The sequence below is a fragment of the Monodelphis domestica genome, chromosome 6 (assembly GCF_027887165.1).
Source record: "Monodelphis domestica isolate mMonDom1 chromosome 6, mMonDom1.pri, whole genome shotgun sequence".
In the NCBI taxonomy this organism is placed as follows: domain Eukaryota; kingdom Metazoa; phylum Chordata; class Mammalia; order Didelphimorphia; family Didelphidae; genus Monodelphis; species Monodelphis domestica.
This window is the reverse complement of record NC_077232.1, coordinates 56293399-56306228: the sequence shown is the minus strand read 5'-3', so window position 1 is coordinate 56306228 and position 12830 is coordinate 56293399. Positions and strand designations below refer to the sequence as shown.

Here is a 12830-nt window from a genome sequence, read left to right as displayed (position 1 = left end):
TGAATTTTGAACTTTCAAAATTTAAGGAAGAGCTTACCAAAAAATCTGATTATACTTTTTACCCTTTTTGAGAATCATATGCTTACCTATAGCATTTACCTCATTATATGTCTGTTTTGCAGGGAATCAAGCTTTTTAGGTTAAATACTACCTGCACATTTTACAGCTCTTTAATAATCAGTCCATCTGGGGCTGTGTGTTCTGGTTCTTGAAGAAGGAGAAGTATTGGCCCTCATAGCTAAAGGGCCATCTTAGATATTGTTGTAAAGGATTAGCTTTGCAAAAAGCAAGAAGCAAAAGATTCCTTGGGGCAATGACAGGGCCAACATTCCAAAGCTCCCAGGAGGGGAGGAACAGAACACAGAGGCTGGCAGTCAGTGGACTGGATGAGAGAGAAAAGCTCCTTGGGCTCTAGTTGTCAAGATACCCAGAGGATAACTGTTTGGTATTTCTGGGGTGGACCCAGAAAAGCCATTGCTTCCCTCTCTTTGACTGTCTTGATATTTCTTCCTGTTCCTACTGCTGATGCTACAGAGAAAGTGGATTTCTACTGGTGCAGGTGACGTATCTCTGGGACTGCTGTCTGGAGCAAAGAAGGACTCTTGGTTGTGAGATTTCTTTGGGGCCCTATTGTCGTTTCCCCTACAGACCCCTCTCTAACTTTAATTATTCTTTTTTTTTTTTAAACCCTTACCTTCCGTCTTGGAGTCAATACTGTGTATTGGCTCCAAGGCAGAAGAGTGGTAAGGGCTAGGCAATGGGGGTCAAGTGACTTGCCCAGGGTCATACAACTGGGAAGTGTCTGAGGCCAGATTTGAACCTAGGACCTCCCGTCTCTAGGCCTAGCTCTCAACACACTGAGCTACCCAGCTGCCCCCTAATTATTCTTTTAATTAGTTAGTTTAGGATAATTTAGAAAGTTTAGGGTTTTAATATCTGTGCTGGGGTTAGAAGTAAGGTAGTCCCTGATTCCCTTCCCTTCCCTCCTCCTTTTAGTTAAATAAACTTATATATATATATATATATATATATGTTTATATATATATATATACGCACACATATATATAGCTTGTTTAACCCTTTCTTTTAACCCTCTCATAACAACATCAAGATGTTTTTAGCAATAATGTATATTCCCATTAGCAAAGATATTATGATATAAAATGTACAAATGCTATCATCACTGTGATCCTTAAAATATGCATTTAACAATCTTTCCTGGAGAATGTAAGTTATATTTCTTTATTTAATCCAAGAAAATTAAGAAGAAATCAAATGCAATAATAAGAGGAGGATATATATTGCTAGTGAATCCTAAAGCATGGATAAATATCTCAAATAATATTTATAATTGCTATGCAGTGAAGGGAACAAGAAAAAAAATATCCAACTCTTTTATTTCTCAGTGTTGTGACTACATAAAATCAACACTCGTTGCCTATGTAAATTTATGGCTTAGTGTCAAAGCTCCATTCTTGGCAACATGTTGAAAATGTGATTAAAGTTAGTAGAGGAGACAGGAGGGGAGGGAAAAAGCATGAATCATGTAACCATGGAAAATTTTTAAAAATAAAAAATATATCAACTAAAAAAGAAGTTGCTTCTCCCATTAGAATATAAGCTCCTTAAAGACAAGGACTCTTTCTGTCTTATTTATATTCCCAGCATTTAGTATATGCTAAGCACTTAATAATTGCTCATTGACTGACTGACAGCCATGACAACCAAGTAATAAAAATAATTTTTTATTCTATATAATTTTAAGATTTGCAAAGAGTTTTACCTATGTTATCTCATTTAAACTACATAGCAATAGAATGATCTACAGGATTTGAGTATGTTAGGAATGATTATCCCCATTTTACAGATAAGAACTTGGAGGAAGGCCTCTAGCACCTAGACTGGATCCTTTATGGAGAATTGGTTGGTAGTAGTCTCTCAGTAACCAAGGATGACAATTGTCTTTGTGTGTTTTCATCTATGGTGTATAGAGGAGTGTGCACAAAGACACTTGTGCGTGAAGGAGATTTAAGTGGAAAAGTCGATGCACAGAGACAGTCCCACTCTCTTGGCATTGGAATCCTGGATCCAGTGGCATGAAAAGTCGTTACACCTGGAGACTTCCTCAGCTGCATTGGATGGCCGTGTTGTCTTTTGTTTTCCAACACGCCCTAAGCACTCCACAGTGCTTTGCTGCGTCGCCATCTCAGCCGTTGAACCTTCTTATTAGTTTCTTCCATCTGTTCCACCGAAACAGTTTTCACATGCTGGGTGAGCAAAGCCCTGGTTCACAAGGGGTCGATGACCCAATGGCTACCCTCACAAGGTTTGGCCGGCCTGTCGAAGCTGTTGCCCAGGGTGTGACCACTGCCACACGTTAGCAGCTACTAGGAGCCACAAGTGAGAGCTGGGTGTCAGGTGGGGGTCAGAGGCTGGAGAGCTGCCCTAGGAGGGCACGACAAGCCCTCCATACCAGAGATACTACGCCTCCCTGAGCACCCCATACACCCCAATAGAAAATTATTCGGAAGGCAATGGCCCAAGTTTTACTAAGGTAGAAGGTATAGATGGGTAATTATCTTTTCTCACATTTACAAGAATATGCAAACATCAAGAAATGAATTATTTAGGGTTGATTGGATGCCCCCATGGTCATTTCTGGCTCACCATTTTCCCTATTCAGCTCAGTATTTCACTTCACCTAACATTTATCTGGAATGTGCTAGGCATTGGTGATGCAGAGAAGAAATGAAATATGATATTTGCCTTCTATAATGATGACAGACATTTATATAGCACTTAAAGGTTTGTAAAACTATATACCTTATCTCATTTGATTCTCACAACTGGTGGTATAGCTGCTACAGGTTTACAAGTGAGAAACTGATACACGGAGATAAAGTGACTTAGTTTTTAGAAAGACTAAGAGGCAGGCTTTGAATCCTGTCATTCCAAATCCATCTATCCTGTCCTTTGCTGCCTTTCCATCGAGAACCTTTCAATTTTGTGGGACAGAATTGAGTGTGCTAGTCTCAGAATGAGCATTTAGCTAATAAAAGCTGGTTTGTTACCTTTTTGTTGGTTGAGGACTCCAGGAAAGGCTTGGGAGGGAGACTGAGGAAGGACAGAAGGGGAAATGAATAACTCAGTTGTTTCCCTTCCCTCACCTGAGTTGGTTGGAAGCACAGGTGTTTTGATTTGGGGGTCAAAGCCTCATTCAGGGACCTAACAGGGAAGGGGGTGGGGGGAAAACCTTGTGTATATATTGACTTCTGAAATAATGTTAGCTATCTGAGGTATATTTGAACCCTCGGTACCCTTCAGTGAAGTAAGGCCAATGGTCTCACTCACTGGGACCAGCTCACAAGAAGGCCTCCAAGACAATGTTGATGAGCAAGTAAAAGGGATTTATTTATAATAAACAAAGGATTATGAAGGGGGGATTAAAGAACTGGGTTTCCCTAGCTCTAAGGAATCTCTCTAGCCTCCCCTTCTAAATTTCCCTCATGGGAAATTCTTCCTTCCCTTGATGCTCCTTAAGCCCTGGCCTCTCTCTGGTTAAGATTCCCCAACCCTCACTGACTACACCTGAATCTAATTAGCCCTCCAGGTTGGTTTATAAGATGAAATAATCTTTAGCTGGCCAAGGAATGAACTCTTGATGACTGAGTCCAACCCAGCTGGGCCAGGCACTGAGACTGATCTCAGACCTTCAGACCAACACTGTCTCTTGATACAGGCTAGTTGTTGGATCTCCTTTGATTTAATCTTCTAAGTAAGGGAAAATACTCCTCTCCGGGTAAGAACACTCACTTCAACTTCAAGGGTAGGTTTTATCAAGGCAAGAACAACAGAGATCAGATATTTTATCTCCACTAAGCTCCAGGGACAAGAAGCAGAAGCCTCCAGGCAGCAGTTGGTGCCCCTTGAAATCCTCCCTCTGAGTTCCAGAATCTGTTGTCATTTAGTTTCTTCTACAAAACCCTTCTCTCACTTATTTTTCTACCCATTTCTCTCTGTGTCATAACACTGCTTGCTGCCCAGTCCATTGACACTTCTTAGCCCATCATTGGAGTGCTCTCTTTCATGAAGGGGAATAAACAGCTGCCTCTTTTTATCCTACCTTCTCACTCTGCTTTTGTTTATTTTAGTAAGTGGGGCTCTGGTTCTCATTTCTGAGTGAGACACTCGAATCTCAAACAGATAGGTATGGGGTGCTTTTCCTCATTTTTGAGTTAGGCACTTGTAATCAATTTTTATCCCACACACAATTTCGTAGGGGCTTAGGACATGGACTCCAATAAATATAATAAAAGCCAAATTTGACAAGTGACAAGTTGGGGAGATCAGGGATGGGTTCATGGAAAAGATGGGACCAGAGTTAGTCCCAGAAGGAAAGAAAGGATTGCAAAAGGCAGAGATGAGGAATGGAGAAGAAAGAGAAATCCATGATAAACATGATAAATTGCATAGGAACAGGCATAGAGAGGAGAATGTGTTAGCTAAGAAGTGGGGATGGGGAGTTTCCATTTGGCTGAAAGTGAAAGTAAAGTGAAATCATGAATGAGAAGTCTAAAGAGGAAGGTCAGATAATAGAGGATTTATATTTGATTCAGTGGGCAATGGAAAACCGTTGAAAGTTTGTGAACAGAGGAGTAACTTGATCAAAATGGTGAATTAGAAAGATTACTCAAGCAGATTGACATGAGAGGCAGGAAGTCATTTTGATATATACCTATACTAGGTTGATTGAAAAAACAAAGTAGTAGAAGAAAGCACCTGAAAATTTGGAAATAAAATAACAAATAAGGAAAGATTAATTGGATTGGGAAAGGGTTCAAACAAGCAGTAAAGTCAAAAATGACTGAAGTTTCAAGAGTGAATAAATGGTACCAACTTATCAACAGAAGTAGGGAATTTGGAAGAAAGATCCTGTTTTATTGGGAATATAAATTCATTTTTGAACACCTTGAATCTGAGATGCTGGCAGGGTATGGGAGTGAGAATCTATCAGGCAATTAGAAATATAGCATTAAAATTTAGAGTAAAGATTCTGGTTAGACACATTGATTTGGAAAACATCTGCATATTGGTGATAAAAAGGCCAATGGGAGTAGATGAGATCACCCAGAGAAAAAGTTGAGTTGTGAGGTCTCTCCATGTCCTGTCATTAAAAGAAAAAAACAAAGAACACAGGACACAGGACCCTTGTTGGTCCTAGCTGTTATTTCCAGGTTCTAAAGGGGTGGGAGAATCCAAAAACACTCTTTTAGTTTTAAAGGGTGAGCAATGGTCTCAAAGAAAGACAGGAAATCATGGTAATTTTGAGCACTTTCAATTTGTTTTCATTTGTTTCACTTAATCTGATTATTTCAGTCTTCAGAAGACTTCCATTTGTCATTGTCACATTGGTAGATAGAATCACAGGATTTAGAGTTTTAAGGAACCTTTAAGGTTATTTAGTCTATTTTCTAATTATTTTTACAGATGAGGAAACTGACAGGGACATTATATGACTTATTCAAGACCACATAACTACTTTGTGACATAAAGTGCTATTTGATACAAACTGTGAGTTCCCCTGTAATCTCAACATTCTAATTTTTATTTGGTATTTGTTCCATTTATAATATATACATACATATTTAAAAATCTGTACAGAGTAAAATACAAAATAAAAGTGTATTTTTATAAGTTATACCATTAAACAGCTACTTCTTTTTTTAGTTTAAAAGCCATCACAAAAAAATCCCAAATCTAGTCAGTCCTTCCTTAGTGTCATTCACAGTAACCTTGGTATAAAATATCCAATCAGCACATATGTACAAAATTGTGTACAGTTCATAAAAGCTGTGCAAAGACAGCAAAGTTCAGGCAAAAGTCAGAGGCTTCACCATCCCCTCCATCCACATTTCACATTGCACCCAGAACCAAGGAGCCTTGCAGCTAGAGGTGGTATCACCCAGGGAATGAAAGGGGGTGGTTAGAGAGTGCTTGAAATATATAATATGGATGCATAAATTATAAAGAAAAAAAAATTTAAACACATATAAAAATATAAACTACCTTTTCTGTCTCTTCAGACAACGTTATTTCTCAGTTCAGAGCAGGATTAAAATCTGATACAAAGGATCCCAGTCTTTGATGTGGGTGATGCCTTAGAATTCTGCCCCCACCCCCACCCCACCAACCCTCCCAGCCATTGTGCTGTGCTTACTAATGTAGTTTTGAAAGGAAGGACTGAGGCACAAATGGATATTGTAGCTAGCAGAAAGGATGTTGAGTTGGAGTGGGGCAATAGGTATGACTACTTCCCAAAAGGCCTTAGAAATCTCCGAGATGCCTTTCCCTTCTCCATGGCGCTCCCCCCAACTCTTAGAGATTAATATGTTTTGCAATTAACAATGGGGCCCTTTCAGACTCTGTTTGTGGGTCCAGAATTTCATTGAGCTTATCTTATTGTTAAACATTGAGAAGGTAATAAGGAGAGAGACTCTTAAGAGAAAATGGCTCTAGCTTATCTTCTGTTTAAAGCAGAATTAAATGACAGGCTTTGTTCGAAAAGAGACTAGCAGGACAGGGAAGATTCCTGGTTGATACCTGTAGAGGAGGGCGGAGGGTGGGGAAAGCTACTTGGAAGTGGAACACCCACCTCGAAAGGGAGGGATCCCACCTCAGAGAGATAGCATTTAAGAAACCGCGCCTATTTGTCAATATCGTCCCCTCTTTGGCTAGGGCCTTCTAAGAAACTGTAATCTCTTCCTCTTCTCCCTCTCCCTCCTCCTCCTCCTCTTCCGAGTCCGAGAAGTCCGATGGTTTACTGGGGCTGCTGGAGTGGGATGGGGAAGGAGGCAGCTGGGCTGCTAGACGGTCTCGGAGGTGCAGGTGCTCTGGAGAGCGATGGAAGGCAAGGGAGTGGCGAGGACTGGCTGACCCCAGGGCCGAGTTCTCGTCCTCTTCGTCTTCCTCCTCGTCTTCATCTCCCGGGCATTTCTTGCCCACATCACTGAGGTCTGGGTGGGGGTTGAGCTTGGTGGGTAAAGTCTGTTCGCGGCAGCCCCCGTTGGACAAGAGCTCTCTTTCTTTGGAGTTCCGCCACTTCATCCGACGGTTCTGAAACCAGATTTTTACCTAGGACACAAGAACAAGGAGGATGAAATGTTAGTTAGCCTGTGCCCCTAGGACGGGGTATAATTACGCCCGGAGAGTTAAGAAAGAAAGCTAAACTGATGGGGAAAGGTGGAGAGCAAGGCAAGGGCAGGGGGCGAGAAGAGAGATGAGCTTGGAAAAGTTGGGGTGGGAGAGACAGAGACAGAGAGAAAGGGAGGGAAGGGAACACGAGAACATGTGGAAAGGAAGGGAGAATGAGAAGGCAAAAGGGGGGAGAAAGCTGGAAAGTGGGAATGAAAAAGGAGGAAAAGGGAGGTTGACTGGGAGAAGGGCAGAGGGAGGAAGATGAGCCGGGGAAAAGAGGATGGAAAAGGAGAGGGACAGAGGAGCTGGAAAGTTGGGAAAGGAGAAAGAGAGAAGGGCAAAAGGGAGAAAGAGAACTTGGGAGGAAGCTCTAGGGGAGGGAGAGCCAGGGAGAAGGAAAAAAGAGCTGAAAAGTGAGAGATAGGAGGAGAAAGGGACAAGCAGACAGAGGAGAAGGAAGACCTTTGAGGGAAAGAAGAAGGGACAGAGAAAGAGAGGGCCTGAATAAAGACAATGAAGAGAGGAGCTGAGAGAGAGCAGGACTTTGAGTATTTCTCTCTGCTTTCTCCTCATTTCCCTTCAAGTACCCTCCCTTTCCTACCCCTATAGTCCTATTCTCAAGGAGTGGGGAAAAGATTAGAATTAGAAAGAAGAACAGAAAAGCTATGGTCCTTTATTTTAAGTTGGAAAGAACCTTAACAGTTATCTGAACCTAGCATTCACCACACAAAAGAGAAATACAAATTCAGTTCAGTCACTTGTCTGTGCTGTAGAGGCTAGTCAGTGAAACAGAGGACACTAGAACTTTTCATATTTAATGGCAGGCCTACACAGTAGCTCACTCTATCCCCAGGACATTGCTTTCTTTAACACTTTGATTTGTTAGCCAATAAGACAGATTCAACCCTAACTCTCCACTTGCATTATTTCTTTCTAGATCTTTACTCCCTTGGATGGAGGAGAAAAGTTAGGGCTCCAGCTGGATTCCCATGGCAGGAACTAGCAACCAAAGCTGAAAAAAGCACTGAAAAAAAGTCAGGAAAACTACCCCTTTTCCTCCATTTTATCCTCCTTATGACCCAGTCTGCCTGAGGGCAGTGAGACTATTCTCCCAAAAATCATTCCTCCACAAGAATATTGCTCCTTTCATCCATCTTTTTTGCCTAGGTGAAAATATTGCCAGTTAGGACTTTGCCAGTGACTGCAGAGGAATCCCTGGGTTCAGTTACCTTGGTGTATCCCCAAGGTAAAATGACTCTTCCAATTGGTGAGTGCCTGTAGTCCCTTAACTCCAGATGCCCTGCTGACAGCAGTGAGAATAGCTGAGCTTCAGATCTTTGAAATTCTGGGGCCCTGCATTTTAGGGAGATCATAGGATCATTTTTGACAAGAAAACCCCATGGACAAGTAGAGTTGGACAAGACTGAACAACAAATCATGGGATCATAGGGTTAGAAACAGAAGGAACCTGAAGATAGTCTACTAACTAGATTTTAGTTCAAATCCCTTGTTACAGCTGAGAAAACTGAGGTTCAAGAATGTGAAATGACTTTCCTAAAGTTACAAAGATATATATTTGACAAGACAGATTTGAACCCAGATCCTTTGACTTCACACTCAGAACTCTTTCCACTGTGCCTGGGGGGCGCACCAACTTTGAGATCTGGGTACTTGGATTCAATCCATAGGCACTTTCAGTAGACTTGGGTACAAATTCTGCTTTGAGTAACTACTACCTTGTGACCCTGGATAATTCACTTAACATCCCTGGCCTCAGTTTTCTCATCTGTAAAATGAGATTGGATGAGATGACCTCAGAGGAAGCTTCTCCTAGCTCTGGATCTGGAAGAGCAGGGCACAAAGAACTGCTGCCCCTCACCTGAGAGTCTTTCAGGCCCAGTTTGGCCGCCAGTTTCTTCCGGTCAGGTTTGCTGATGTATTTCTGCTTCTGAAACATTTTCTCCAGCGCTTTCCGTTGCACGTCGGAGAAGACAGCCCGGCGAAGCATTCCCCGTCTTGGCTTGCCCCGAGCTGCCAGGGGCCAGGAGAAAGTGCCAGGGATGGGCACCACTGAGGAAGATGCTGCCAGGAGAGAGACCGAGGAAGTGGCAAATGAGCTGGGGAGCCAGATCACCACTAGCTGGTCCTCCCTCTTTCCTGTCCCCTCCCCCAGTTCTACTTCCAATTCAGAATCTTCTCCCATTCTTCCCTTCATCTCTTTTAGTCCTTGTGTCTTTTTCTACCTCTCATCCCCCATCTCTCTTTCTCCTCCTCTTCTTTTCTTTTTCTCTCGACATATATCCCAAATGAATAGGCTCAGTACCTATAAACCTGCAATAGTGAAAAGCGCTTTCCGCCCAAATAACTTTCCTTTTCAACCGTAATAACCAGGATTAGATACGACAACTGAAACGTATAAAATAGTTTCAATAGTAGCCTATTTTGTTTTGACTTTCAAAGAAGAGAGGAAAAAAGGCTGAGCGCATTAGCTAAGATAGAGGTGAAATAAAACCGCCTTTTTCCTCAACCCAGAACCCCTGGATTTTCCGAAGCTTTTATCAGCTCCGTGGTTTCTTCATTCTTCAGATGAAAATGAGGTGCCTTCACGAATACAAGGGAAAAACATTCTCTGGGGATGTAGGATTGAGGGTTTTTAAAAACCAATCGGTATTCATCTTTTAAAATATTAATCTTTTCTCCCTCCTTTACAAAACTGAAAGAATTCTGTCCAAATACATGAAAAGTGGCAGCTCATTAGCACGTCCACCGGTTCCCAATGGGTATTGGCATGATAAAAAGGAGAGAGTTTCGCCTTTAAAAAAAAAAAAAACCCTCCCGAGGAGAGACAGAGATTCTAATGAAGCGTGAATGGTAATTGTGTAGTAATGAACTAACAGAAAAAGGCTGAGGACAAGCAGCTAAAGCCATATATTATTGGAACAAAAGAGATTTACACTTTCAAACTAAACACAACTGCATGCCAAGACCATTGGGAGAATACTGATGGCAGGGGCTTCTCTTCCCCGAATCATTTTCATTAAATGGACATGAAAAGCTATTTATAAACCTCAAGTTGTTATTGTTAAGGCATTGAGATGGGGCAGAAAGGGAGCAGATTCCATTATCTCCAGCATGAATGAAAGTTTTTTGGGGGAGGGGGGTGTTGAATCCCCCACCCCTTTTAAAAATTAATCGCTTGTTCTTTTTGGTCGTATTAGATCTGGAGATCAATGTTGTGTCTTTGCCCGCCTCCCCCCAGCTATCCATTTCCCACTGAAAAGCAAATCTCCACTTTCACCTTTTACTGAGTCTAGACCTGTGTACACTAGCAGTTTCTATGCTCAAGGTGTGGCGGCGCCTCCCTCTGGAGGAAGGTTTTGGAGGAGAATTTTACTTCAGGTTTCTCAACTACTTGCTTCTTATTCCATACTCTCATTTAAAAAAAAAATTGTTTTGTTGTGTGGGGCGGGTTAAGTAGGAAGGAATACTGGAAAAAGCTGGATGGGGGGGTTGAGGGGGATTTCTCCCCAGATCCCTCTCACTACACCAAACACCCCACACAACGGAGCACTCCATGTGGTCTTGTGAAAATGCTGAAACACTGAATGACCCTTAATGGGAAATTAGCCCATGGCTGGTAAGTGTCTATCAGCAGCATGGTAGAGTGAGTGCCGGGTCTGTGTGTGGCTGCCCAGAGGGAGCTGACCAATTGGTCTCGGTGCTGAAACCTTTGTTGGGAATCATGGCAAAGTGCACTGACTCTGTGGGAAAACGGCGGCCGTGAAGAGATGCCAACAGCTTCTCAGTGAGAAGGGAACCGCCTCAAATTTGGACCATGACAATTCCTGCTAATTTGTAGAGCAGGGAATTGGAGCAAAATGTCAAGCAGTCACTGCTTGTGCTAAATAGGGCATCAAATTGGCGCGACTGATTCTTGAATGTTGTACTCCCTCCAACCTCTGAACCAGAGCATAACCTCTAGGAATGGACGGAGAAATATTACTTAGCGGTATGCAAAGAACTGGATAGCTGGCGGAGTAGAATACAGTTAATTTGTATCAAGGAAAGAAAAGTTTGAGACCTACCTGGGAAATAAGATGATCTGATAAAAGGCTGGAAGGATCCTTCGAAATAGGGAAAGGAGAAACTCTTAGGAGGCACACTCTGGAGCAAGGCAGGGGAGGTCTCTGGTAGGGGGGAAAAGGGAGAGGGAGAGAAGGGAGGGTGGAGTGAAGAGAGAGGAGAGGGAGGAAAGGGGAGGGGGAAAGAGAATATTTAATAATCTAGTGGATTCATTAAGAGCAAAAAAAAAAATCACGATTAAGTATGCCATGGATCCGGCAATTACCTTCCCCTCCCAAGACATAAACATAGTAAATCAAGCTGCTTTCTGAAGTTATTGGTGCTTATCTTCGCTCCTTCCTCTCCCTAACCCCCTCCTGAAGGGCTGCGTACGGACTGTAGGGATTGGAGTAGGGAGGGGAGGGATCATATCACGTACGAGTTTTATCAGTTTTTATCATTCTGTATTTTAAAAACCATTACTTACTCAAAAGCCCGAGAAAGGCATTGGATGAAAGAAAATGACTGCGGGGCTCGGGCAGCATTATTTTTGTTCAAGATAAGTATTAGAAGGTGCCCCGGTTTGTCTGGGGTGGTGATTAGCTCAGGTCGGTTCAGTTTTCTCAATGCCCTTGCCCCAATTTGGTAGCGAAATTTGATAAGAGGAGGAAGCAAAGCTGGTCTTCTTTGCGAAAGCGGGGCGGGGGTGATGGTGTAGTGAGGGGCAGTTTAAGTACAAACCCAGAAGAAGGAGTTATTCAAGATTCCTCACATCCTCTACCCTTCTACCGAATCAGGACCTTGAATGTGTCCTTAATTCTTGGGCTTGTTGGTCACTTACCAGTTCTGGGAGAAGAGGATAGGATAGCGTTCACCCCGAACTTGAGGAAAGTGGCTTCGTTTGCCTGAGAGGCAGAAGTCTGCGGGGAACATCCTCGCCGGCTGCTGGAGGCGGAGGAGCTGACTAGGTCTGAGGTCACTGTGTCAGTCATGGCAGAGGTGGTTCCCGAAGTTGGAGGGGACAGGCTGGGCTGGGGGACGCTCCGGGGCAAGTAACTCCCCGGCCTACTGATCCTGATCAGATCTTCCACCAAGAAGCTGGAGTGGCTAGAGAAGGCAGACTGTAAAGACTGAGGCAGCGTTAGCGTAGGAGTGGGTCTCAGGAGGTTGGGGTACACTGCTGGAGGAGCAATGAGGCTAGGGAACATCATCTCAGTAGCTTTTTCTTTCCTTTTTTTTTTCAAAGTAAATAATCTTATTCAATGTATCAGTCAGGAGATTTCTTCCCTCCCCCTCCCACCCTCAGTTCTCTGCTTCTTCCTTTGCAAACTTCTCGAGGGAAGATCCAACTAGCGAGGGTGACAAGAGGTCTACGTGGCCCTTCCTGCTAGATGATTGGTTTTATAGTGGTCAGCTCGCTAAGGCGCTTTCAAAAGTGACAGCTCGAACAATGGGGTTCAACAAAGTTCTCCTCTAGAGCTTCATTTATCGCGGGCTTTGGGCACTCTGATTGGTGCAGGGGTGCAATTTATGATTGGATTAGACTTCATAAGCAAGCAATGCACAATGGCCTG

General features: G+C 42.9%; 1 protein-coding gene across 1 annotated transcript; it reads right to left on the bottom strand.

Annotated features, from left to right (window-relative positions):
* Positions 1-5584: 5584 nt before the first annotated feature.
* Positions 5585-12544, bottom strand: DBX1 (developing brain homeobox 1). The gene is made up of 4 exons (XM_001368084.4): positions 12098-12544; positions 11280-11381; positions 9074-9276; positions 5585-7131 (listed from the first exon to the last, which is right to left on the bottom strand). The coding sequence occupies exons 1-4, from the start codon at positions 12465-12467 to the stop codon at positions 6742-6744; spliced, it is 1065 nt and encodes a 354-aa protein (XP_001368121.1). The 5' UTR covers positions 12468-12544; the 3' UTR covers positions 5585-6741.
* Positions 12545-12830: the final 286 nt, after the last annotated feature.